The sequence below is a fragment of the Carassius carassius genome, chromosome 37 (genome assembly GCF_963082965.1).
Source record: "Carassius carassius chromosome 37, fCarCar2.1, whole genome shotgun sequence".
NCBI classification, from domain to species: Eukaryota; Metazoa; Chordata; class Actinopteri; order Cypriniformes; family Cyprinidae; genus Carassius; species Carassius carassius.
Window position 1 is genome coordinate 13,192,081 of NC_081791.1, and position 23,931 is coordinate 13,216,011.

General features: G+C 36.8%; 2 protein-coding genes across 3 annotated transcripts; both read left to right on the forward strand.

The window, feature by feature from the left end:
- The first annotated feature begins 1,778 nt into the window (after positions 1 to 1,778).
- Positions 1,779 to 11,847, forward strand: LOC132118039 (tyrosine-protein kinase SRK3-like). 2 transcript variants are annotated; one of them, XM_059527520.1, is made up of 9 exons: positions 1,779 to 2,334; positions 2,424 to 2,785; positions 5,143 to 5,264; positions 5,974 to 6,140; positions 7,220 to 7,367; positions 8,320 to 8,478; positions 9,824 to 10,005; positions 10,091 to 10,247; positions 10,936 to 11,847. In XM_059527520.1, the coding sequence occupies exons 1-9, from the start codon at positions 2,260 to 2,262 to the stop codon at positions 11,133 to 11,135; spliced, it is 1,572 nt and encodes a 523-aa protein (XP_059383503.1). In that variant the 5' UTR covers positions 1,779 to 2,259; the 3' UTR covers positions 11,136 to 11,847. The 2 variants fall into 2 exon arrangements, with proteins under 2 accessions (XP_059383503.1, XP_059383504.1); XM_059527521.1 differs by having other exon boundaries at positions 1,780 to 2,785.
- A 153-nt stretch (positions 11,848 to 12,000) lies between these two features.
- Positions 12,001 to 22,487, forward strand: LOC132118041 (protein-tyrosine kinase 6-like). The gene is made up of 8 exons (XM_059527522.1): positions 12,001 to 12,506; positions 17,984 to 18,105; positions 18,222 to 18,382; positions 18,675 to 18,837; positions 20,234 to 20,392; positions 20,524 to 20,705; positions 21,093 to 21,246; positions 21,426 to 22,487. Exons 1-8 carry the CDS (start codon positions 12,115 to 12,117, stop codon positions 21,602 to 21,604), a joined length of 1,512 nt encoding a protein of 503 aa, XP_059383505.1. The 5' UTR covers positions 12,001 to 12,114; the 3' UTR covers positions 21,605 to 22,487.
- Positions 22,488 to 23,931: the final 1,444 nt, after the last annotated feature.

Here is a 23,931-nt window from a genome sequence, read left to right on the forward strand (position 1 = left end):
CAGAACTTCACTTGCGTTAGCATCCCATTGACTAAAGATACACGACAATGTATAAAGGGCTCCATTACCTTCTATGTTACATTATGGCCCCGTAGAAACAGTTTTTGTGAAAATAGGCTAACGATTGCGTCATAACCACTCGACTCTCTGTCGCATTACCGTACAGACAGGAGGAGAAGCTCGCAGGCAATCGGGGAGACGTCAAGAGAGAAGCCCATTTTAAGATACTATACAAAATAATTAATCAGAATACTTACTCCTGCTCACTCACGCCAAAGAACTCCCCGCTCAAGCTCGCCGTCTCTGCAAGATTAATGATGGCAGTTTGCACGCACAGCTACTAGAAGATTTACATCTGTCAGACAGGTTGCTGACGTCATCAAGCTTAGTTTGAGTCTGCGCGTCAGAAACGGAAGTGGTAAAAATCGCTAAAAATGGGCTTCACTTGTCTCAATTGAGTTCCAATGGGGTCGCTGTGTCCATTTCTTTTACTGTCTATGCCCATGTCACTATGGGTGACGATTGCTATATGTGTTTAAATGATGTTTGTGTGAGTAAAATTTTACTATAGAAGCATGTATCCAAATTCTTGCACCCAACACTGTGTCACTCGCCCTGTCTCAAACAGCGCAGAGCCACAACCCATGATTATAATGGCCTCTCGAGGCTGCAAGAGTGTCACACCATTATATAGTCGACGCGAACCGCCCTCCCGCCAGTGCTTCTAGCCTCGCGGGGGCGGGGCCCTGGTCAAAACAAATCATCAGTGGCTGTATGGCCGCAAACGCCGTCGACTCTGTTTAACTCTCATGCTTGGGTGCTTATTGCGTTGTGTCTGCCCTGGTTAGTGCAGACTTCGATTAGGGTCGGAGCAGATGTCTCATTGGTCTAGTTCCGCCTATCAGATGCAAGCACTCTTAGCGACCCGGCCATTGGATTTTATACAGTTCCCATATACGTCTTAGCTGACGTAATGTTGAGTTACCGCCTCGAGAGGGAACGTCTCCGGTTACTATCGTAACCTCGGTTCCCTGAGAGGCGGGAACGAGACATTACATTAGCCGCTGTGGTCGCTGTTTGATCAGCTGTGCTAGCGTTCAGTCGTGATTCTGACGTAATTTTCGCGCCCATGCATTTTATACTGCCCGCTGTCCTGTCAGTATTTGCATGCTTCGCGTCAATTGGCCAGCTGCCCCCAGCTGGCGTTAGCCAATAAGATTTCAGCGAAAGTGGAGAAGGGAGGAGTTCCCATATACGTCTTAGCTGTCGTAATGTCTCGTTCTCGCCTCTCAGGGAACCGAGGTTACTGTCATGATAAAGTTTTTCGAACAGCTTTATTCTTAAATCTTCCTTCTTTATTTTATGCGACGCCAAAATAAATGTATTGAATGATTTATATAGGCTGCACTTCCAGTAGCCTAACCTCATTAGCTTATACATTCTAAATGACAGAAGCCTAGAAGTCATTCAGGAAATATAGCTCATAATACGCAAAATAAACAGAAAATAATTAAAGAGCTAAACTGCCCAATATAATATTAAACCGCAATATAAAGGTGCAGCGTATGACGTCACCGCTCATGGGCGGGCCCCCAATATTGCTGTGCACCACTGGTTTAGTTACTATAATTAGCACAACAATTTAAAAGAAAAATAAGGCTAAATGGAAGTCACCTTCGTGTATAATAATAAACGTGATTATGTGTGTGTGTGTGTGTGTGTGTGTGTGTGTGTGTGTGTGTGTGTGTGTGTGTGTGTGTGTTAAAAACGAATAGGCCAGAATAGTATTGTTTTCAACTGCTTATTCGCACGATATGCACGCAAATGAGCGTGCACAAATTTTCATAAACGCAAATATTTGCGGAGATGTAAGAATGTTTAACGATTAAAGGGCGAATCTAAAAATATACACAAACGCTTTCCAGCTCCAAGTGTGCGCTTGCCTAGTGAACAGATGATCGCTCTACGGGAGACACGGCTCGCTCGCGGCCAGCTGCACGCACTGCGAAGCGTTTTGCTCCGGCGCGGATAGAGGCACCGAGTGCTGCGGCGCACTGCATCGCTCATTATGAGAGAAGAGGGGCGTCGTGGACGAGTAGAGCCGAGGTTTACATGAAAAGAGGATGTTCTTCATCTGTGGTACTTCAACAGCAACATCCTCTCCTCGTCTAAATGTCTCAATGAACTATCCAACATGTCTTTTCCGCGTACCTTTGTGATCCATCCCGAGACGGAACCGGTTTCACCTGATCCTCCGCTATGATCTCGGCCGGCGCGTTGACTCAACAAAGGGGATCCCGGTACAGAATCACTACGGACGGTCGGTCACCATCGGTGAGGGACCCACACGCCTTTATTTTCAATTTCAACCGTTTCGCTTGGTGGACAGCTTCCAAATATTCTGGCTACCCTGGAGTCCGCAGAAAGCGAGGGCTGGGATGGAGAAGTGTTGTCGCAGCTGTATGCCCTGTCTGAAGACGCTGTGGGACTGCATATGGCCCGAGTTTTACTATCCGAGCATGCCTCGACCGGCCGAGATCCGCACGGTTTCGGGTGATATCCGGGTCCCGGCTCCGAAGAAGAAACCTGCGCAGCTGTACGCGGCGCTCTTCGACTTCGAAGCCCGCAGTGAGGAAGAGCTGACGGTGAAAGAAGGGGACAAACTGTCTGTCATAGAAAAGAGGGGAGATTATGTACTTGCCAAGAAGCTGACGGGGTCCCTGGAGTCCGGACTGGTCCCTGCTAATTATGTGGCCCTAGTACAGGATGAATTCGCTAACTACAGGTGAGTCCTGACTGTCAATAGATCTATTTAGTTTCTAGTGATAGCATGTCCATTTTTAATTAGAATATTCATTATATGTGACCTTGGAACATAAGTCATAAGGGTCGGGGTTTTTTTGTTGAGATTTATACATAATCTGAAAGTTGAATAAATAAGCTTTTCATTGATGTATATTTGGCTGAGATATACAACTATTAGAAAATTTGGAATCTGAGGGTGCAAAAAGAAAATCGCTTTTAAAGTTGTCCAAATTAAGTTCTTAGCAATGCATATAACTAATTAAAAATCAAGTTTTGATATATTTACGGTACAAAATATCCTCATGGAACATTGTTTTTACTTAATATCCTAATGATTTTTGGCATAAATAAAAGTTAATATTTTTGAACTATATGTATGGTTTTGTGATCCAGGGTCTCTCTCTCTCACGCACACACACACACACACATATAAAATATGAATAAAAACCTTAATGTAAGGCTAGATACTTGCACATTTGTTTTTCTGTAATAGTTAAACTTTCCATTGGCTTTTATTGCTTTCATACTGGACTAATATTTTATACCTCTGCAGTGCACAAACATTGCATTTTAGATTTTCATCAACACTTGATTTCATTTGTTTATATAGGTAACCATAAAAGTATTTCAGGTTTAAGATCCCTTCAGTTATAGGGTGTAAATATGGTGGTTTGGGGGAGTCAGAATCCCCTAATTAACACTTGAATTTAATTGATTTTGAACAATAGATTGCTGTCTAATACAAATATAGCTACATATGTTTTGACAAAGGTTTCAGTCTGCTACATCCATAATAAAAGACTTTATTATGCATTTAGTTATCTTTAATATATTTCCAAAACTCGTTTATTAAAGTCAGTTGCTACAAAGGTAGCGCATGACAAACCCTGGCAGACTGTATTTTGAAAATTACCTTTAAATTTAGATTGAATGATTTTGCAGACATTATTATTCTTTTTTTTTAAATAAATAGATCCTTAAAACCTTTGTATAATTTACACTGTAACAATACGGTGAAAAGGTCCAAATCTGACCTTACTGTTTTGAAATCACAGAAGCAGTGTGCCTAGTTTTGGTTGTTCATGAGCTCAACCAAAGAATGTTCATGTATACCTGCACTGTCTCGTTTAATTCACAACGGGGTTTATCATTGTCCGTCTGAACAATGGGCTGTTTTCTTTCATTTCTGTTTGGTTGCTGTAACGAGGTCAGTCAATTGTCCTGGCCATAAAGACCTCCTAAACAGTGTTGACAGGTAACGGGTTGTTTATGTCAGAGTAATGTGTGTTCGGCCTCTGGTGCACCTGTCATATGCCAGAGTTTCACTGAAACTGAAGCACCATTGTGCTAAACAAGCAGGTGCATCTGCCGCACCCATATTTAACACGGCAACACTTTGCATGACGCCACAGTGTTTACTGTCAGAAGCTGGACGTGGTTAATGTGGGCAAAATGTGAGGTGTTTCTTTCTCTCCCTGTAATAAATATCAGCAAATAAAAACACTAAAATAAGTGAACGGCAGGCTATAAAATCCCAGGATATTAGACTAATTGGTTTAATATTCTTGCTGTATATGGCTAATTAGGGTTTCTACATAACTCATAACATATTGATTAACCATTTATAGAATATATATTTTGGAGGAGCTTATTTAATTTTACCTTATTTTATGTGGAATATCTCAGCCTATTTGTCATTATAAAATATTACTGGTAAAAAGAAATGGCAGATATAGATTTTCATACAACAATTTCAGGCATTTTACACTACAGTACTCATATAAATACTGACATAAGACTAACAATAATAATGTGTCAGCCAATAATTACAATGAAATACATGTCGTTCAGTCCTCACTACTTAGTAATGCCATCCAATTACTCTAATGTAAAAAAAAGACTAATTACAGTTCTAAACATGCATTATTAATGATTATATTATTAATATTTTAGCTGATAGTTCAAACTTTAGTATAGAATTGTATGTGCAGTAGATAGTAAATGTGCTGTGTTTGTTTTTATCTATCAACATGAAAATATTCATATTTCAGAATAATATCATAAAGATTCATTTTCTGATATTATGCACATTTCTCCTGGTTTTATTTATATTATATATATTGATATATTATCAGCATTAATTAAAGGCAAAACACTGAATATAATGAATAAATATACTTTGAAAATGACTATTTTTACACATTACAGTAATGAAAAATAAAAAAAATACTTATTTTCTTTGGATTTTTCTGGTGAAATATGACCTGGACATGCATGGTCTTGACAGGTTATGAAGTGTTCATTCATTCAGCTGTGTTCTGTGCATCTGTTTTACAGATGGTACTATGGGAATATAAACAGACAAAAGGCTGAGAAGCTGCTTCTGAGTTCACAGAACAAAACTGGCTCCTTCCTGGTGAGGATCAGTGAGAGCCACAGCGATGAATATACTATCTCCGGTTTGTTCCCTTGTTTCTTCTCCCTCCCTCTCTCTCACACTCTTTCATTTGAATGCCTGGAGACCTCAGTACTTCCCTTTCTCGTCTTCTTTCTTTCTCATCTGCGTGACAACGTAGCCTCCCCTTCATCAATCTTATCATTTTCTGCCTAAGATATCCACTATCGTCTTATCCTTCACCCTTTCAGACCAGCATCTCTCTCTTTATCTCTCTCTCTTTCCACCCCACAGCTTGTAACACCATATTGGTCTTCCATGTGCAGCTGACTAAGCGTTTTTCTGTCTCCACACAAGAGCATTATTTTAAGGTCTCAGAAACCACAAAGCCATTCAATAATTTGTGTTAACCTTGTCCAAACTGATTATGATAACATTCTTTTCAAGTCCTCCACTAAAGATGTTTTATTTCTTATATTTAAAGGTCTCAGATATAAAATATTAATAAATGTAATGATTATTATTTGAATTACATTTATGAAAAGTCCATATCTACTTCCCTACTCTGTTTGATTCAGTCAGATAATTTTTTTTATTAACTTTATTATTATTTTATTATCTTTATATATACATTCAACTTTATTATTATTTTATTTTATTATCTTTATATATACATTCACATATGTCCATCTCAACAAAAAAATCATGGTTAAAAAGTGCTAAAAATAAATTTTCAAAAATAATGTTGGAAAATTTTATTCTCTCCTTCACAGCCAGAAGTGAAAATAGTGTCTTCCATTTCCGTATTCATCGCTCAGCGATTGGTGCTTACTTTGTATCTGACAAGATCTCTTTTGGCACTCTGGATGAGCTCATCAGATACTACCAGCAAAACTCCAGAAGTCTGGGATGCCCCTTAGACCAGCCATGTGAACAGCAAGTATGACACTCTTAATATTTAATACACACACAAGAGCGACATCTTCATTTTAGGCATCACTTATGGTTTTCATGAACTAAGGCTCATAAATAGGCATCCTTTTTATGGGTATCAGTTCTGCATTAGAGATTCAATTAGTGTTGTAGAGAAATGGTCTGTTTTTGGAGAAGTGGCCCTGGGTGATGGCACCAGTCGGCCTGCAGTGGCTTTCTAATCACCTTCATCTTAATCAGCAGCTCTGCACAGAAAAGCATTTTCTTGCGCTCCGTCTGGTTTGGCCTCATGGTTATCATTTGCTCTTCTCTCCTGGTTTTCAGTAATGAATCCGAGGCTGAATATGAAAACACAAACTTGCTTCCTAAACCTATAGCACAACAAACTTGTTACATTTTACTTCATGCATTTCGTGTTTTCATTTGGACAGCTTTACCATCTTTCAGATTTTTATTTTGTGACTAAGAGCACTTGATATGAACACTTGATTATGTTTTACAGTTATTTCTGTGAAAAACCTGTTAAGGTCTTTGAACCATTTCATGCTGAACTTACCAAGAAGGACATATTCATGGATCAACTTGCTTTATTGTTTTTATTTTATTGTATTATATTATATATTTCTATCAAATAACAGAGGGCAACCCCTAATCAAATCAGGAAAAAATAGTATAGGTAGATTAAGATCTGCCTCCCCTCACAAGCCCCTGCAGTGGTACATTGTTGCTGGTGGTTTTATGATTTAATTTATTTAATTTAAATATCATAACTAATTAAGTGACTATTTAATAAATCCATGAATTAGAGGATATATATATATATTTTATTTTCCCTTCTAAACACACCAAAATCTTCTGCTGATTTGTTTTCCCAGTAAAATTTCCTAAAAATGCAAATTGCCTCCATTCCTTCTCTCTTCTCTTCTCTCCTGCCTCATGTTTAGGCTGTTAACAAAATATAACCACTCTATAGCCTCTGGTTTTATGATCAATACTGCACGCTGTGTTTAGAGCAACATGTCATATTTAGGAGAGATTCTTGGAAGAGCTCTTTTGTAGCTTTGTTGCGTGTGTGTCCACATGCAGAGGGAGCTGTTTGACATGGAGCCATGGGAGCGGCCGAGGGAGGAGTTTCAGCTACTCAAGAAGCTGGGAGAGGGCCATTTTGGGGAAGTCTGGGAAGCTGTCTGGATCACAAAGACACAGAAAGTGGCCATCAAGATGCTCAAACAAGGTGAGACACCACACAAGATGAAACAACAACCCAACTAATAACAGAAAACATCACCGGATTCATTCAATCAAGTCTCTAATAATGATGGTTGTGCATGCTGTTGTATTTAGCACCAAAAATGATGTCACTTCCTGGTGGTTTTTACTGCTAAAAGGAACTGGCTTTTATAGAGGGATATGACAAAGGACTGAAAGTCCAATTTAGGACATACAGAAATCCTAAAGAATTGATATTTTAAGATGATGGAAAATTATAAATTTTTTAAGCATTTCGATAACAGAATCTTAAAATATTAAAATATACTACAGATGCATTGGTTAGTTAATTTTAAGTACCTAAGGCCAATTTATTGAAGGCATTTTAACCACATGAGTGCCTAAGAATTTTGGAATTATTGTCTATATGAACACTAACAATCAATAAGAATATTTCTTAATAAACTGCCCGTAATTCATTAGAAATTAGTGCATAGTACCTGGACAAAACTGCAACATAAGGAAATAACTGAATTCACATTTACCATTTTCTGATATTCTGATAAAGGAAAAATTATTTCCATTTTTAAATGAATTAATATTGTAATATACTAAGGATATATAAGTCATTATATATATATATATATATATATATATATATATATGAAGATGTGAAACCCTAAAAAGCTTGAATTGAAATTTTCCCATACAAAGAGTCTGTTTATGTAATTCAGCACTGAAGGAATGAAAGAGCACTCACAAAGATTTTAATGTTGTTTTTTCTCTTTGAAATGTATCATTTTGTACTTACCCACAAATTATTTTCATCTTGGGGTTTTGTTTCAAAGTCAGTTGGATCTGCATTACATCTTGAGAAAAGGACCACTGTTAAATGAACAAATGATTTTTTTTTTTTATAAAAATATCAATGAATAAAGGCAATTCTTGATGTGTTGTTCTCTTACTCTGACCTGTAGAGGACACTAAATTGGATGAGTTTGTGAAGGAGGTCCATGCACTGAAAAACCTGCACCATCCTAAACTGATTGAGCTGTTGGCCCTGTGCACACGAGGGGAGCCGGTCTACATTGTCACTGAGCTCATGAGTAAAGGAAGTCTCAAACTTTATCTTGCTTGTAAGTGTCAATGCACTCTAATTCTTTGTTCGCGTCTTGCTTATATACTACACCTGCATGTTTGAATAGCGTAGTATTATACAGTATTGCACAAGATCTGGTCTGGGTATTTTAGACATTACATTTAGTTTTCTTATCAGACAATCACGTCCGCACTGACAAACATTTATGGCTTTATGTGACACCAGTGTTTTATGGTTAAAATTCAAATGTCATCATTTCATTTCCTTCAGTCTGTGAAGTAATTTGTGTACCTAAATATGGCTTGTTGTTTCCCACACATAAAAGTGTTTCATTTTCATCTCTGTGAATTAATATGTCACTTCTTATACAGAAATTATATTTTGAGCATAACGGTTTCACTGAAAAGTTGAATTGAAAATGGTTACCTTCCCCTTCAGCTTTGACGACCAAAGCCGCATGAAATCCACAGCGCAGATCATTTTGTCCTCCAGTATGATTTGAGATAATCTAAAGATTTTGAGCTCCAGATGGGGGAACATCTGAACATATGTACAAAGACTCACACAATCAGTGCCATTAATACTTCTTTTGATTACTGACACAAAAATAATGCGTAATTTTATTACTCTAAATCATTACACTTTTTTCCCCCAATTCTTTACCAGATTTCAATTCAGATTATTTTATTTTGAGATTTAAATTATGCTTTGAAGCCCACATTTTTAGTTAGGTCTCAGACATTTGGCTGATGTTCCCAATGAGGCAAGGAAAGGCAAGTTTATTTATATAGCACATTTCTAATGGTCTTCTTGTGAAGGCCGGTGAGGAGCCCATTACAATAGTCCACCCTGCTGGTGATAAAGGCATGAACAAGTTTCTCCAAGTCTTGACTGGAAACAAAACATCTAATTCTTGCAATGTTTTTTAAATGATAGTATGCTGATTTAGTTACTGCTTTGACATGACTACTGAAATTAAGGTCTGTCTCCAGAATCACACCAAGATTCCTGACTTGATTTTTAGTTGTTAGATCCCAACTAAAGTCAAGGTATGCATTCACCTTGAACACTTCATCTTTGTTTCCAAATGTAATAACTTCAGTTTTTTTCTTGTTTAAATTAAGAAAGTTCTAACACATCCAACTATTAATTTCATCAATACATTGGCAGAGGGAGTCAATGAGGCTGTAGTCATTTGGTGATAAGGCTACGTAAATCTGTGTATCATGAGCATAGCTGTGATAGGCAATTTGGTTCTTTCTCATTATTCGACTTAGTGGGAGCATATACAGGCTAAACAAGAGCGGTGCAAGAATTGAGCCTTGTGGGACTCCGCAATGAGCAACTTTTTCCATCTCTTTTTTTCTCATCTCTTCCTGTAGCACCCGAGGGTCAGGTGTTGACCTCTGCTCATCTGATCTACATGGCTGGTCAGATAGCAGAAGGAATGGCGTATCTGGAAGATCGACACATTGTCCACAGAGACCTTGCAGCTCGAAACATCCTGGTTGGAGAAGACCTGGTGTGTAAAGTGGCTGATTTCGGTTTGGCTCGCATCATTAAGGTAATATTGGCTGGATGTCAAAGATGCCCCTGGAAATCTGCAGATAAATTTAATCTTAGTGTGTAATTTTTGTGTTTGTGTGTAGGATAGTGTGTATACCGCTAGTAGAAACACCAAGATTCCTGTGCGGTGGACGGCTCCAGAAGCTGCTCTCTACCAGCGGTTCTCAGTCAAATCTGATGTCTGGTCCTTTGGAGTGCTGCTGTATGAGATAATGTCACGTGGAAAGATGCCATATGATGGTATGAGTCTCTTTCTCATATACAGTACCATTTTTATTTTTTGAAAGAAGTCTGTTATTCTCCTTAAGGCTGCGGTTAATCAAAAATAGAATACAAAATAGTAATACTGTGAAATACTATTGCAATATTTTTATGCATTTTTAAATTCCATTTATTCCTGTGATGTCAAAGCTGTATTTTTAGCATCATTACCCCAGTCTTCAGTGCCACATGCTCCTTCAGAAATCATTCTAATATGCTGATTTGCAGTGCAAGAAACATTTGTATTAATATGAGTGTTGAAATCATTTGTGCTGCTTAATATTTTTGCAGAAAACAACATTTGAAATAAATAAAAAAAATTGTAGTATTAAAAATATCCTTACCTTTACTTTTGATCAATTTAAAGCAGGGTTATTCAAATTTTGTCCTGGAGGGCCAATGCGCTTAGAGTTTAGCTTCAACCATGATCAAACTCACCTACCTGTGATTTTCTAATGAGCCTGAAGACACTGATTAGCATGCTCAGGTGTGTTTGATCAGGGTTGGAGCTAAACTCTGCAGCGCATTGGCCCTCCAGGACAAGATTTGAATAACCATGAAGCATCCTTGCTAAATAAAATCGTCCATTTATTAAAAAATAGATCGCAAACCTTTGAGCAGGAGAGCATATATATCATATGCATGTGCCACACTCTGTGTCCCACAGGGAAGAATAATAAGGAGGTGTTGGAGATCCTGTCATCGGGGTACAGGTTACCGTGTCCAAATCGCTGCCCCCCAAACATCTACCGCATTATGTTGGAATGCTGGCAGGCGGAGGCTTCAAAACGGCCCTCGTTCCATGCCCTTCACAGTCAGCTGGAAAATATCTACTCCAGAATCTACTTCAAAACCATTGAGGTGTAGAAGAGGTGGACTGATACAGAAGATTCTGTGTGGACAGAAAGGAGAATGAAGAAAAGACTTGCATGGACAAAAGTGCACATACAATGGATTCTTTTTGACTGCTTATGTTAATTAAGTTATGTGCAATAATAAATGCTTGTTTACGGATTTTAAAGAGGATAAAAGATTAATTGAGGTTGGAGGAGAGAAACATGCATCTTCTTACAATGACAGGGCCAGATTATCTGTAGCACGTCAGCGAATCTTGATCATGAGTGGATCAAGATGCCAAGCACTGTTATTTACTGTCATGATATCCGTATTTTAGAATGCACTTAGTGTATTTTGCGCTAGAGTTGATCTGGCTAATTCAGTTTCTGTAGTAATAGGAATAGGAGATTATTTGGTCTGATGTTTTCAGGTCAGAGTTTATGTTTACAAAAGATTGACCTGTCAGTGTGGACCGGTGTCTTGACGGTGAAATCTACGGTGATTTTAAGTTGGATCTGTTGAGTGTCTTTAGCCTGTTTGAAGGCAGGCTGCACAAATAACTGTACTAGGTACACGATATTGAAATTAACACAGGAGCCATATGACAAAACTACCTGGGTAGGTGTCCTCATGATCGGTTTCGTAGAAATCACATCCATGTCATAAGTCAATTGTCTTCCAATGAATTATACAAGATGAATTCTTAAGATAACTCTTGTAAATAAAATATTTTTTCAGTATATATATGTTTCTGCAGTTTATTTATCATTTATTTGCAGATTGATCATAATGTAACCTGACTTTAAGTTTGAACGGAAGCATGCTGCTAGTCTGTAAAGCAATTAACCTCAAATAATAAAGGATGTTTGTTTAGCCTACTCAACTTGTGTCATTGTCGTCCACAGGCGTGGTTCAAATGCGGAAGGTTTCATTTTAATGTCAGTTCCCTAAAACAGCAGACTCGTATGGGAATCCGCTAGCAGGTGTCTCTCGGGGACAGTTGTATCTCATGGGGGAGTGTTTGGGGACAATTTGCCCATGTCTTAAGACATTATGGGACAGAATATACGGACCATCACCGACCGACAGAGAAACCAGGATGAAAACTGACCGCGACTCTACTGGCGACGGGCTCGGTAATACCGAATCTGACCGTTACGGACAACCGGCGAGCGAGCCGCCGCCAGCCCGGAAGACAGCCACCGCACTTTATACGGCTCTGTGGGACTTTGAGGCTCGCGACTTCCAGGAGTTGTCGTTCAAAGCTGGTGATATGTTAGAGGTTGTCAGCAGTTCCGGTGACTGGTGGAGTGCGAAGAAAATCGCCTCACAAGGACGCGTGGCCACAGGTTTTGTACCGTTCAATTATCTGGCGCGTGTGGAGTCCGTGGAGTCTCAACCGTGAGTGTCCAAGCTATTTCTGCAAAGTAACGTAGGTCTGCTAGTTTGCTCATCACTTTTCTAATGTCTAGAGCAGGGCTATATATAAAAAAAATACCTATTAATAATTCTGCAAGTTTCAGTCTCTAAATTAGATTATCAGCAACGTCACTATATTGTAGGATATGAAATAATTAAAATAATTTATATATAAAAACAATTTAGTTTACCCAAGACTGTAATTTGAATCCTGTTCATACCCTATGCATCTGGACTTCTCACTTTTGTCGCGTTTCTAAGTGTCTCTGTACAGAGAAGATTTAAAGGGGTCATCAGTGTTGTGCCAGTTCATACTTAAAAAGAACTAGCTCAAAGTTCAGTTCACACAGATGATAATGAACTAGTTCATGTTCATAGTTCATTTTTTTTTTTTTTAAATGAACTAAGTTCACATATCTAAAAACGAACTAGTTCACGTTCATTTGTTAAATTCGTTTTAAGATAGGCCACTATCTTACTCAATAGAACCTCTTTACCATCCATTACCAGCTGCAAATCACTGCCACTCCAAAATTAATCAAAATTATTGTACCAATAAACAAGAGACAATTATTATAGCCAGGAGAAAAATAATGTTGAGATAGAGAATATATTTACCCCTTAAATAATGTGTAATCATGATATGTAGAAATTGGAAAATACAAGGTGCAGTCAAGGTATACTGTATGTTCAGTGAAACTTTTATTTAGCCAGCATGAACCAAATTACCCAGGACTTAAAAAAAAGTATATTCAGGTTCATAGGGAAAAGATCAGTCTACTGACAAAAATCCAGCATATTCTGAACGGCAGTAACTATTTAAACCAGACCAAAGTAGTCATGTACTGTAATGTCAAATTAGCTTGGGCTTACCCTGCTCAATGTGCAATACTCAACCAACACATTTTCACACCTTCAAAAGGAAGTAAACAGTGAGTAAACGATGAAAATGCCATTTACATTCATTTATAATAAAACAATCTTCCTGATTATATTTGTCTAAAGAAAATGAACAGCTAGCAGCCGAACAACTTAACTTAAGATGACCTTACCCTGCTCAATGTTAAATACTGGACCAACACATTCTAGCATCCTCAAAAGACAGTAAACAGTGAGTAAACAATGACAATGCCATTTACATTCATTAATATTTTTTTTCTAACTCTTCCTGACTTATATTTGTCCAAATGAATTGAATAGCTCTGAATACTGAAAATTATACAGCATATAGCTCTAATATACAAACATAGCAATCAATTTCAGATGCTGGATTTATCTGCACAAAAAACTTTTTGACATTTTTCCCCTGCGTGAAACGATCGAGGCTAACAGCAATCTCAACTACAACAAGTCATGTGTCACAAACATTGAACACTACACAAACAGTAATTTTGTTTTTCATTTAGGCAATTAATTTTAGTGACACAGTCAGGGCCAGATTAACACTTTGTTGTACCCTGGGCAACAATATTCAAGGGCCCCATCATCACGACCCCAGGATCACCATAATATGGTCATATACAGAATATATTACTGTAATATACAGTAAATATACTCAATACTTCAAATTCTAACTGTCATCAGGTGTATTTTGATTTACAAATATTTAAATGCTCATAGAACTACAAATGCACTACTATGTCCCCTATCAAAGACATTCACTCACATATGATGATGCTATGAAAACAAAACACATCAGCATCTGTATAATCTGGTAAAATTGACCCACTACATTGAGAGGGAGGGAAATATCCTCCATTTTCACAAAAATGAATAAATAAGCAACCACTTTCAAACCATTGTTTATTTAACAACATTTATTTCCAATAGAAATGTATTGAATTGATATAGCTATAACAGAAGACCACAGACAACACATCAAGAAACATTTTGGTCCTCAGCTCATTTTAAGCAGAAATCACACCCTGACAGGGTGACCCTGTCTCCTCAGAATTCAACAAGGCAATCAAGTTATTAGTCCAACACAAACAATTTGAAATCTGCCAGTTATCCCTCCACGACAATATACAGCATTTTAATAAAGCTGGCACCTCAAGGAAAAAATAAATAAATAAAATGCAGTATCACTGTTATCTGCTCATAAACATTTTTATCCTAAGCTCATTTTAACTTGTTTTAAAATAGAACAACAACATATCACAGCACAATTAACCAGTTAAACATTGTAGTGCTACATAAACATTTAGAAATCTGTCAATTTCTCTGAAGAAGACAAGACAGAAATAAATGCTACATAATCTGGCAAAACACACAATTTTAGTCCTAAATAATGAGGAAGTGCATGTTTGAATTTGAAATGCCTTCATTTGGCAAACACATCTTACAATGGCTTTTTTCTGGACTTTGACTGTGCAAACTGGTGTACAGTATAACATATTCAAAATCAAGGCCACTAACAAGTTCATGTCCAATAGCTAAAATAGAAAGTGCAGAGCCGTGTCTGTGACACAATTTCTCTCTAGAAGACAAGGCTCTGCACTTTCCCTGGACACAGTAGGTGCCGGATCCAATGTCGGAGGTGATGGAACATGTTCCGTCTCAAATTAAGCCCTGGTAAAACCTGACTTTTCAAATGAGCGTGAACGTGAACTCCACGTGCTGTTCATTCCTGCCAGAGTGAGCACCGCTCTCGTTCACGGTCATTGTATGAAAAGTGATTCGTTCAGTTCAGCGTTCGGCGAAAATATGAACGCGTTCAGTGAACGTCGTTCATTGAACGCGTTCATGCACAACACTGGGGGTCATATGATGCTACATGCATTTTAACAAGTTGTTTGAACTGAAATGTGTGTTTGCAGTGTGTGTACACTACCACCCCAAAATTATAAAAATCCACCCAGTGTTTTTTTGTTTTTTTTCTCTCAAATCCTTACCTGTTTCTCAAATTCAGCTGACCTCAGATGCCTGTCTGTGTGATGTCTCAACAACAGGCTCCTCCCACGATGGTTTGATTTAACAGTAGTGTTTCAGCACAGACTGGACTAGTCTTACCTTAGACCCGCCCTGAGTGAACGGTCATCAGTGTTGCCAAGTCCTGGTTTTCCCTGTGAAATTGGGTTACTTTAACACCAATGCCATGGATTGTTTTTTCATGTCTGCGGATTGTAGTGACCCCAATAATGTGATATTTAGCCCCTGGAATGCAAATTTTACTGGGATCCCTAACAAAAAAATGTTTATTTTACCCCACAGAATGTGATTTTTTTTTTTGCCGGGGTACACCCCTCGAACGCGATTGGGCTAGTTTTGAAAAGCAATTGGACTGGTTTTGTTGCGAAAAACTGGCAACCCTTACTATCATCAGCCAGCCATTGTTTCACCGCCAGAACAGATGTAGACAAGAATGTCTTGAGGTGTTTTGTTGTTGGATGTAATAATGAACCTAGCAGTCGTAATTTACTCCTGACATCTGAGCCACTGAAGACGCTGAGGATTAAGTTTGTTTTTGAAGCGATTGAGCCCCTGATCTACCTAAATGCTTCTATGTTTGCGCGAATCATTTGTGATCCAGCTTCACATTCATTTTTCTTATTAATCTTTGCAAATCGCCTTTTCTAATAATGTGCTAATTAGCTAGTTTCTCGATGAATATAGCTAAAGTAAACAGTCTCTCAGAGAGCAGTTAGGAAGAGAGAGGCGGAGTCAGCAGAGCTCATTAACATTTAAAGAAAAATGCTACAAAACGGCATGATCTGAAAAGAGAGTAAAAAAGGTGTTTTTTACACTACCACTGAGAAATTTTTACCAAGCTATGTTACAGACTTTTCATTAAGACCCTAAAGAAACATATCAACTTGTGGAAAATGGGCATCCTATGACCCCTTTAAAGGTATAGTTCACTTCTCTCTATCTTTATCTCGCTCACTCTCTTTCGTTGTGGAACACAAATAAAAAATGTTTTAAGGCTGTACCATTTCTAAATGCGGTCCAAAGACGTCAAGGTTCAACAAGGACGCAATAGTAGGCCCACTTAAAACATAAAAACACTGGTTTATGCATGCTATAGCAAATCTTCTGAAGCTCTGGATAAAGAAAAGACCAATATTTTTGTTGTTGTCTTATAATGTACCCGTCCAGTGAATTGGTAAAAACGTTTTGAACCTATTAAAGCCAGTTCACACACCTAAGTGAATAAAAGGACCAGCCTCAAATACCTGGATTAGTGGTGTGTTATTCGGCTATGTTGATGATGAGAGTTGTTTTTGGGGAACAACACCCTTGGGACCAATCAGAATCAAGTATTCCAGAGAGCAGTGTAATAAAGCTCATTATAATCAGTGATGCTGTCTATGTGACACGACAAACCCCTAAAAGGAAACAGTTCTGAAATAAACACTACTTCTGACAGAAAGGACAAATGAATTAGCAACAGTCACTTTGCCACATAGAGAGCTTACCTAAAAATAAACAGGTTAGTATCAATTACTCACCCTCATGTTTTTACAAACCTGTATGAAGTTCTGAATAAAATTTTTTCTGTACATTGAAGATATTTTGAAGAATGTCGTCAATCAAAAAGTTGCTGGTAACCATTGATTTCCATAGTATTTTTTTCATCCTATGGAAGTCAATGGCTACCAGGAACTTTTTGTTTACTAGAGGCCTTTTTAGCCTTTCCACACTCCCCCATTAAAAAGTGTGCCCATATTTTAATACTCTTTTAATGATGTTTTGGATATAAATCATCTCTACCTGACATTTAAAGAGCTGCTTTGTCATTGACGACCTATAGAAGACATTTGCAAGTTTTGTTTTGGCCTAATTTCCACCTCATCCAGTGCTTATTTTGTTTAGCAAACAAGTTCCACATTTTTGCCTGTTTAAATGATTAGATCATAATAGAGATTCAGTCACGATTCTGGCATTGCTTGCTCTGATTATAAACTGCTTACAGAAATCACACGACTTGATTGCTGAAATATAATCAGAGAAAATCATTTAGAGGTCGATATACATCAATCCCTTTGACACATAAGGATTTATCAACAGCATTTTACTGAGTCCCTAGTAAAAACGTTCTAGCGACGCTATCATTATAGCGGTGGTGTGGACTTCCCTATTCTCACAGATTTTGAATGATTTAGAGTTATGATAATACTTATCATCCTTGATGTGAACTGAAACAGAGCTGACAGGAAGAAACACATTGGTTCATCAACAAATCATTCTGTGAAACAATCTGGTGAATATTTCTTTTTAACAAGTATGATTCAAAGATACAATCTGTTCACAAATTGAACAACACTATACTGTAAAGCTTAAAAAAGTGGTTCCTTTTTTTGTACTTTTATGGTGTTTTAACAGTATTTTGAAGCTTTCAGCAGATCGAATAAATGTAAATTAAATAGTGGATGATCACCAATTAATGATTCATTATTAACTACCCGTGCTGTTACCCCAAAGGAAATCATATGACCCTGGTGTTTCTGTTCTTTTAGGTGGTTTTTTGGAAAGTTGAGCCGTGTTGAGGCATTGAGTCTCCTCATGTCAGCAGAAAATGTTAATGGATCCTTTCTTGTGCGAATCAGTGAGACTGACAGCATGAGCTTCGTACTCTCAGGTGTGTGTGTTTGTGTGTGTGTATTTGTCGACAGCCATTAGGGAGTTTGTTACAGCACACATTGGTATCTATAAAAGGTACAATTTTAGACTGAAGTTCTGAATCTTGTCTCTTAGTGAAATCACAGGCCAAAGCAAAGCACTTCAAGATTTACCATACTAGTGGTCAGTTCTATGTGAATCCAGCTCCTCAGTTTGCCAGTGTATTAGAGTTGGTGGAATATTATCAAACTCACCCACTCTCCACTTCGGATTTACTTAGAAAACCCTGCATTCGGGTAAGATTCTCCTCTCCTCTGCTTGTTTTTATAAGTATATCTCTCTTATGGTCCTGTTCTCTTTCAGTTTTGTCAAATGAGGAAGTGCTTGAAATAGTTCCTTTACTGTTATGGAAATGTCAACTTCATCGACATCAAGCAGCTCATTTTTTCATTATCCTCCAATAAATATATATGCTGACAGTGTCTGATTGAAAAGCATCTAACCCAGTGAATATGTGAGGACAGTTCTCATAAAACTAAATGTGTTTGTAGACTTCCTCCCTGACACCACTGACTCATGTTTCTGTAGAAAATGCCGCGGGTTCTTCCACCCCCCTTAGTCGATGAGTGGGAGCTGCCTAAAGAACAATTTACTCTTGAGAAGATGCTCGGCGGGGGCCACTTTGCTGATGTTTACAGCGGCAGGTGGAAAAATCACACTAAAGTGGCCATCAAAATCCTCAAGAATAATGGTGAGCTCACAGCTAGAGTCTCCACAGAGCAGAGCTGAACACTAATTTATGCATTTAGCAGACCCTTTTATCAAAAGCGACTTGAAGAGTGCATTCAGGCTAACATTTTTTACCTAACGTGTTCCCTGGGAATCAAACCCACAACCTTGCGCTGCTAATGCAATGCAGTGCTCTACCACTTGAGCCACAGGAACACTAGAATGCAAAAGTTGCACAGCAAAATCATATAGGATCTAGCAGTATAAATGTACACACTGCATGATTTTCAAAGTTGGTGGATCGCTAAATTTTTTTGGATCTAACCTTCTGATTTAAGCAAAAGACTGTAGATGTACAGTCCCATTGACAACACAGGTTAATGCAGTGTATCAAAACCAGAGTCTTTGCAATCTACATGAGGGTTAATAAACATTAATGAAGATTATGCATTTCATAAATCTATGTAAGAAATAGAACAGACACTACCTTTTCTCAAGAGTGGTCATTCGAGTAAAACCAGTTCAAAAAGTGCACAATACTCCAGACAGAGCCTCCGGCTTTGCAGTGTTCAGGAATTTCCTTCAGAGAAGGAACTGGACAAGCATGACATGGATAGGCAATATGACAAAATTCATATTCAGATTTCAAGCAAAAACCTGCCCTTGAGACATGAATACCCTACAGTTTTTACAACCACCATTTCACACACATTGCACACATTACAGTGTATTAATGTGCCTAGGCTGGACACGATGTAGGTCATGCAGAATGGCAGTGATCCTAAACATTACACTGGTTAATCTACAAACCAATACCTCAAGCAGAAAACCGGCATTTCAATCGCAATTCAAACCCTGACTTGGAATATTGTGGAATAAACACAATACTACAGATATACTGCAATACAACTTTGGGTTGCACTTTATTTTACAGTACGTGTACTTACATGTACTTATAGTGTACTTACAGTGTATTTGTCGTAGAAAGTTCTGGTATTACAAGGTAACTACATGGGGTAGGGTTAGGTTTAGGGGTAGGTTCAGGGTTAGTACCTAGTTATTACATAGTTATTGTAACTACTATAATATGTACATAGTATGAACATGGGGAACAGGACTGTAAAATAAAGTGCTACCCAACTTTGTCTTGTTTGTCCATAAGAATCTCAAATTTAAATAGCACAAATTTACTCAGAAATTGCATACTATACAACGACATCCTTCTCACTCCATTTATAGATAGTTTTTTCTTGTTTTAAGCGTAAATCTAACAAAATGTTTAAAACAATTTTTTTTGCTGTGCAACTGTGAGAGCTTACTCTAATAAAACGAAGTATATTTTTAGAAATAGTAGAACAATACTTTTTTTTAAATAAATGCATCCATCTAATGTTTTTCTCTTTCTTTATATAACGCAGATGCTCTTGTGCAGAAGGACTTTCAGATGGAGGTGCAGATCATGAAGCGTTTCCGTCACAGACACCTGATTTCTCTCTTTGCCGTCTGTACCTCCTCTGTCCCGTTTTACATCATCACAGAACTAATAGAGAAGGGAGACCTGCTGAATTTCCTAAAAAGTCAGTCACTGTCCCTTAGTTACGTATGACTGAAGTCTCTTCATATCTTTATATTCTTCAAATGCATATCTTTTTCTTGTGTGTGTAATAATACTCTCTCACTTCTTGATTTGCTCTGCCTCCTCCATCAGATCCAGAGGGTACGACACTGGAAATGGAGTCTCTGATCGACATGGCAGCTCAAGTGGCAGATGGGATGGCATATTTAGAGGCACATAACAGTATTCATAGAGACCTTGCAGCAAGAAATGTTCTAGTTGGAGAGAGATATGTCTGCAAAATTGCTGATTTTGGCCTAGCTCGAATCATTAAGGTGAGCTAAAATGATATGCTTTTATTGTGCAACACATGCTGCATGAAAATACATGCAGCAAGTTCTACATGTAATGCAGATTATTTGCCAATGCAGTATGCAAACAAAGTAAAGTAGTATCTACAGCACCAGTAGGTAAAAGTGGTAACAGTATTCACCTGATCCTGTGATATGAAATCATATTTTTGTTTGCTATATATAATGATTTAGAACAATAATCAAATCTAACCAACCCCGTGAATGATTTTACATCATTTAAATGTGCTCTTCATAACCAGAGAGGAAGTTGTCTTTTAACTCCTACTTTTGATGCTCTGTCCGTTTTATAGCCTTAGGTAGTGCAAAGTCATCCAGTAATGAAATAAAATAGTGTTCATTCATATCTAGGAACCTATTTATATATCTGATGACAAGAAAATCCCATATAAATGGACTGCGCCGGAGGCTATAGGTTATGGACGTTACTCAGGCAAATCTGATGTCTGGTCATTTGGGATTCTTCTTTATGAGATTGTCACACATGGAGCTGCACCATATCCAGGTCAGTTTTAAGATTTGAGATCGAATTCTTATCATTTATACTATAGATCAATTAATAAATATTTAATTACTAAAGTATTTGATACTGTACAAATTATTACAAATATTTATAGTTCATAAATGTATCTTAGTCGTTATCATTTGAATCTGTCTATTGAAGCCTTGTGCCGTGTTTTATAGGTGTCCGTAATTGTGATGTGTATGATCTGGTCACACGAGACAACTACAGAATGCCTTCGCCGCCTCACTGTCCACAGGTCATTTATAGCATCATGCGATCTTGCTGGAAAGCAGAGCCAGAGGACCGTCCAACATTTAAGACTCTGAGGCATAAACTAGAAAACTATCAAGGCAACTGACCTTGAACATTTCTTAAAGACAGATGTATCATACAATGAACTTGGATTAGTCCACCACATCAGGTTTCAGATAAAGAGGAAGATGCACGTGTAAAGCACTTTTTTTTTTTAGATTTATTTATGTTTGGAGCAATTATTGACTGAATTTATACAGACTTATGCTACTGTTAATATGTTTTGTAATAAACGTTCTCAGGTATTGAAGTGCACCTTATAAATATGTAATTGACAGTGTAGGGGCAAGTTAAAATGTCTGTTTTATTATTAATATGATTTTGGGGAAAAAATGTATTGGATGCATGTTTACTTTTTTTATATTCCTATATTTTTATATTTTTTATATAAGTTTATATATTTCATAAACTTCAGATGCAAATGTGAAAGCAATATAGTGGAATATTTCATCATACAAGTGGAATTATAATTTTCAATAAGAAGATAGAATAATGTGTCAAAAGAACATGTCAAATGCTATAAATCAACATTAAAACTTTATGCGATACTGAACAATACCATACAACACAGTATACTGAATGTATATTGTAATGCATAGTTTTGTTTTCCTCATGCCAATCTTACATTGACAAATAATAATAATATAATAAAAATAATAATAATACTTACTTTTTAACATTTTTATCCAGAGTAAAGATTTTTATTGCCATATCTGCAAACTCAAAGTTCTTGGGACTTATTTAGATAAGTGTTTTTTTGTTTTGGCAAGTGTCACATTCATTAAAATATTCATATAAAAATAATCAATGGAGCTGGCAATGAGCTGATCCATAGGGTCAAAATTGTTGAACCTAGTAACTAAACCAATGAATCAGGCCTGTTCAATATGAAATGTCACCAGCAGATGGCGCCATTATAACAGTGCTGCTCTGTACTGTAGCACGCAACCAAGAAGTCTATTTTTAATACGGTTTTATTTAACTGCATGTATGGAAAGCCTTTGTAACATTTAATCTATAAGCTGTACTAGTATCTTTTTTCAGGTTACTAGTACTTATTTTTTAGACTCTAGTATCTTTTCCATTAAGTACTAGTACTTATTCATTAGGTACTAGTGCTTATTCATTAACTATTCTTTAGGTATTAGTGCTGATTCTTTAGCTACTAGTGCTTATTCTTTAGGTACTAGTGTCTTTTGTAAAATTACTAGTACTTATTCATTAGATACTAGTACTTAATCATTAGATACTAGTACTTAATCATTAGATACTAGTGCTTATTTATTAGGTACTAGTACTTATTCATTAGATACTAGTACTTATTTATTAGGTACTAGTATTTATTAATTAGATACTAGTGCTTATTTATTAGGTACTAGTACTTATTTATTAGACACTAGTACTTATTCATTAGTGACTAGTAACTTTTATATTGTTAATAGTAACAAATTTAACATTTTTGCTATTGACTTCTATGGGGATCCGTCATTGAGATATCAACTATTGAGTTTTGACTAGTATGTATTCCACTAGTGACTAGTACTTAATTTTTATGTACTAGTAGTTATTCATTAGGTACTAGTATGTATTTTTTAGATACTAGTACTCATTTATTAGATACTAGTACCTATTAAATAGACACTAGTACTTATTCTAGTACTTATTATTAGATACTAGTACTTATTTTTTAGATACTAGTACTTATTTATTAGATACTAGTACTTATTCATTAGGTACTAGTGCTTATTTATTAAAAACTAGTCCTCATTCATTAGATACTAGTACCTATTACAAAGATACAATTACTTATTTAATAGATACTAGTACACATTTATTAGATACAAGTACTTATTCTAAATGTTACTAGTACTGTTTACTAGTTACTAGTACTAGTAATGTTACTGATTTTTTATTTTACTAGTAATTTTTTTTTGTTGAACTCTACTGTAGCCATTTGGACTAGTCATAACATAAGACGAGTAAAAAAGCAGATCTGACTAGTAAGATAAGAATAGTTACTAGTAGTGATTAAAAAAGGTACTAGTGTCTAAAGAATAAGAACTAGTAACTAATAAATAAGTACTAGTATCTATTAAATAAGAACTAGTACCTAATGAATAAGTACTAGTATCTATTAAATAAGAACTAGTACCTAATGAATAACTACTAGTATCTATTAAATAAGAACTAGTACCTAATGAATAACTACTAGTATCTATTAAATAAGAACTAGTACCTAATGAATAACTACTAGTATCTATTAAATAAGAACTAGTACCTAATGAATAACTACTAGTATCTATTAAATAAGAACTAGTATCTAATGAATAAGTACCAGTATCTAAAAAATAAGTACTAGTATCTAATGAATAC

Excerpts from the sequence above, each read along its gene's own strand:
- LOC132118039 (XM_059527520.1), top strand. The coding sequence starts at position 2,260 with ATGATCTCGGCCGGCGCGTTGACTCAACAAAGGGGATCCCGGTACAGA. Across the intron at positions 6,141-7,219 it reads ACCAGCCATGTGAACAGCAA|AGGGAGCTGTTTGACATGGA; the intron begins GTATGACACTCT and ends GTCCACATGCAG. Across the intron at positions 10,006-10,090 it reads GTTTGGCTCGCATCATTAAG|GATAGTGTGTATACCGCTAG; the intron begins GTAATATTGGCT and ends GTTTGTGTGTAG.
- LOC132118041 (XM_059527522.1), top strand. The coding sequence starts at position 12,115 with ATGGGGGAGTGTTTGGGGACAATTTGCCCATGTCTTAAGACATTATGG. Across the intron at positions 12,507-17,983 it reads GAGTCCGTGGAGTCTCAACC|GTGGTTTTTTGGAAAGTTGA; the intron begins GTGAGTGTCCAA and ends CTGTTCTTTTAG. Across the intron at positions 18,106-18,221 it reads CATGAGCTTCGTACTCTCAG|TGAAATCACAGGCCAAAGCA; the intron begins GTGTGTGTGTTT and ends CTTGTCTCTTAG.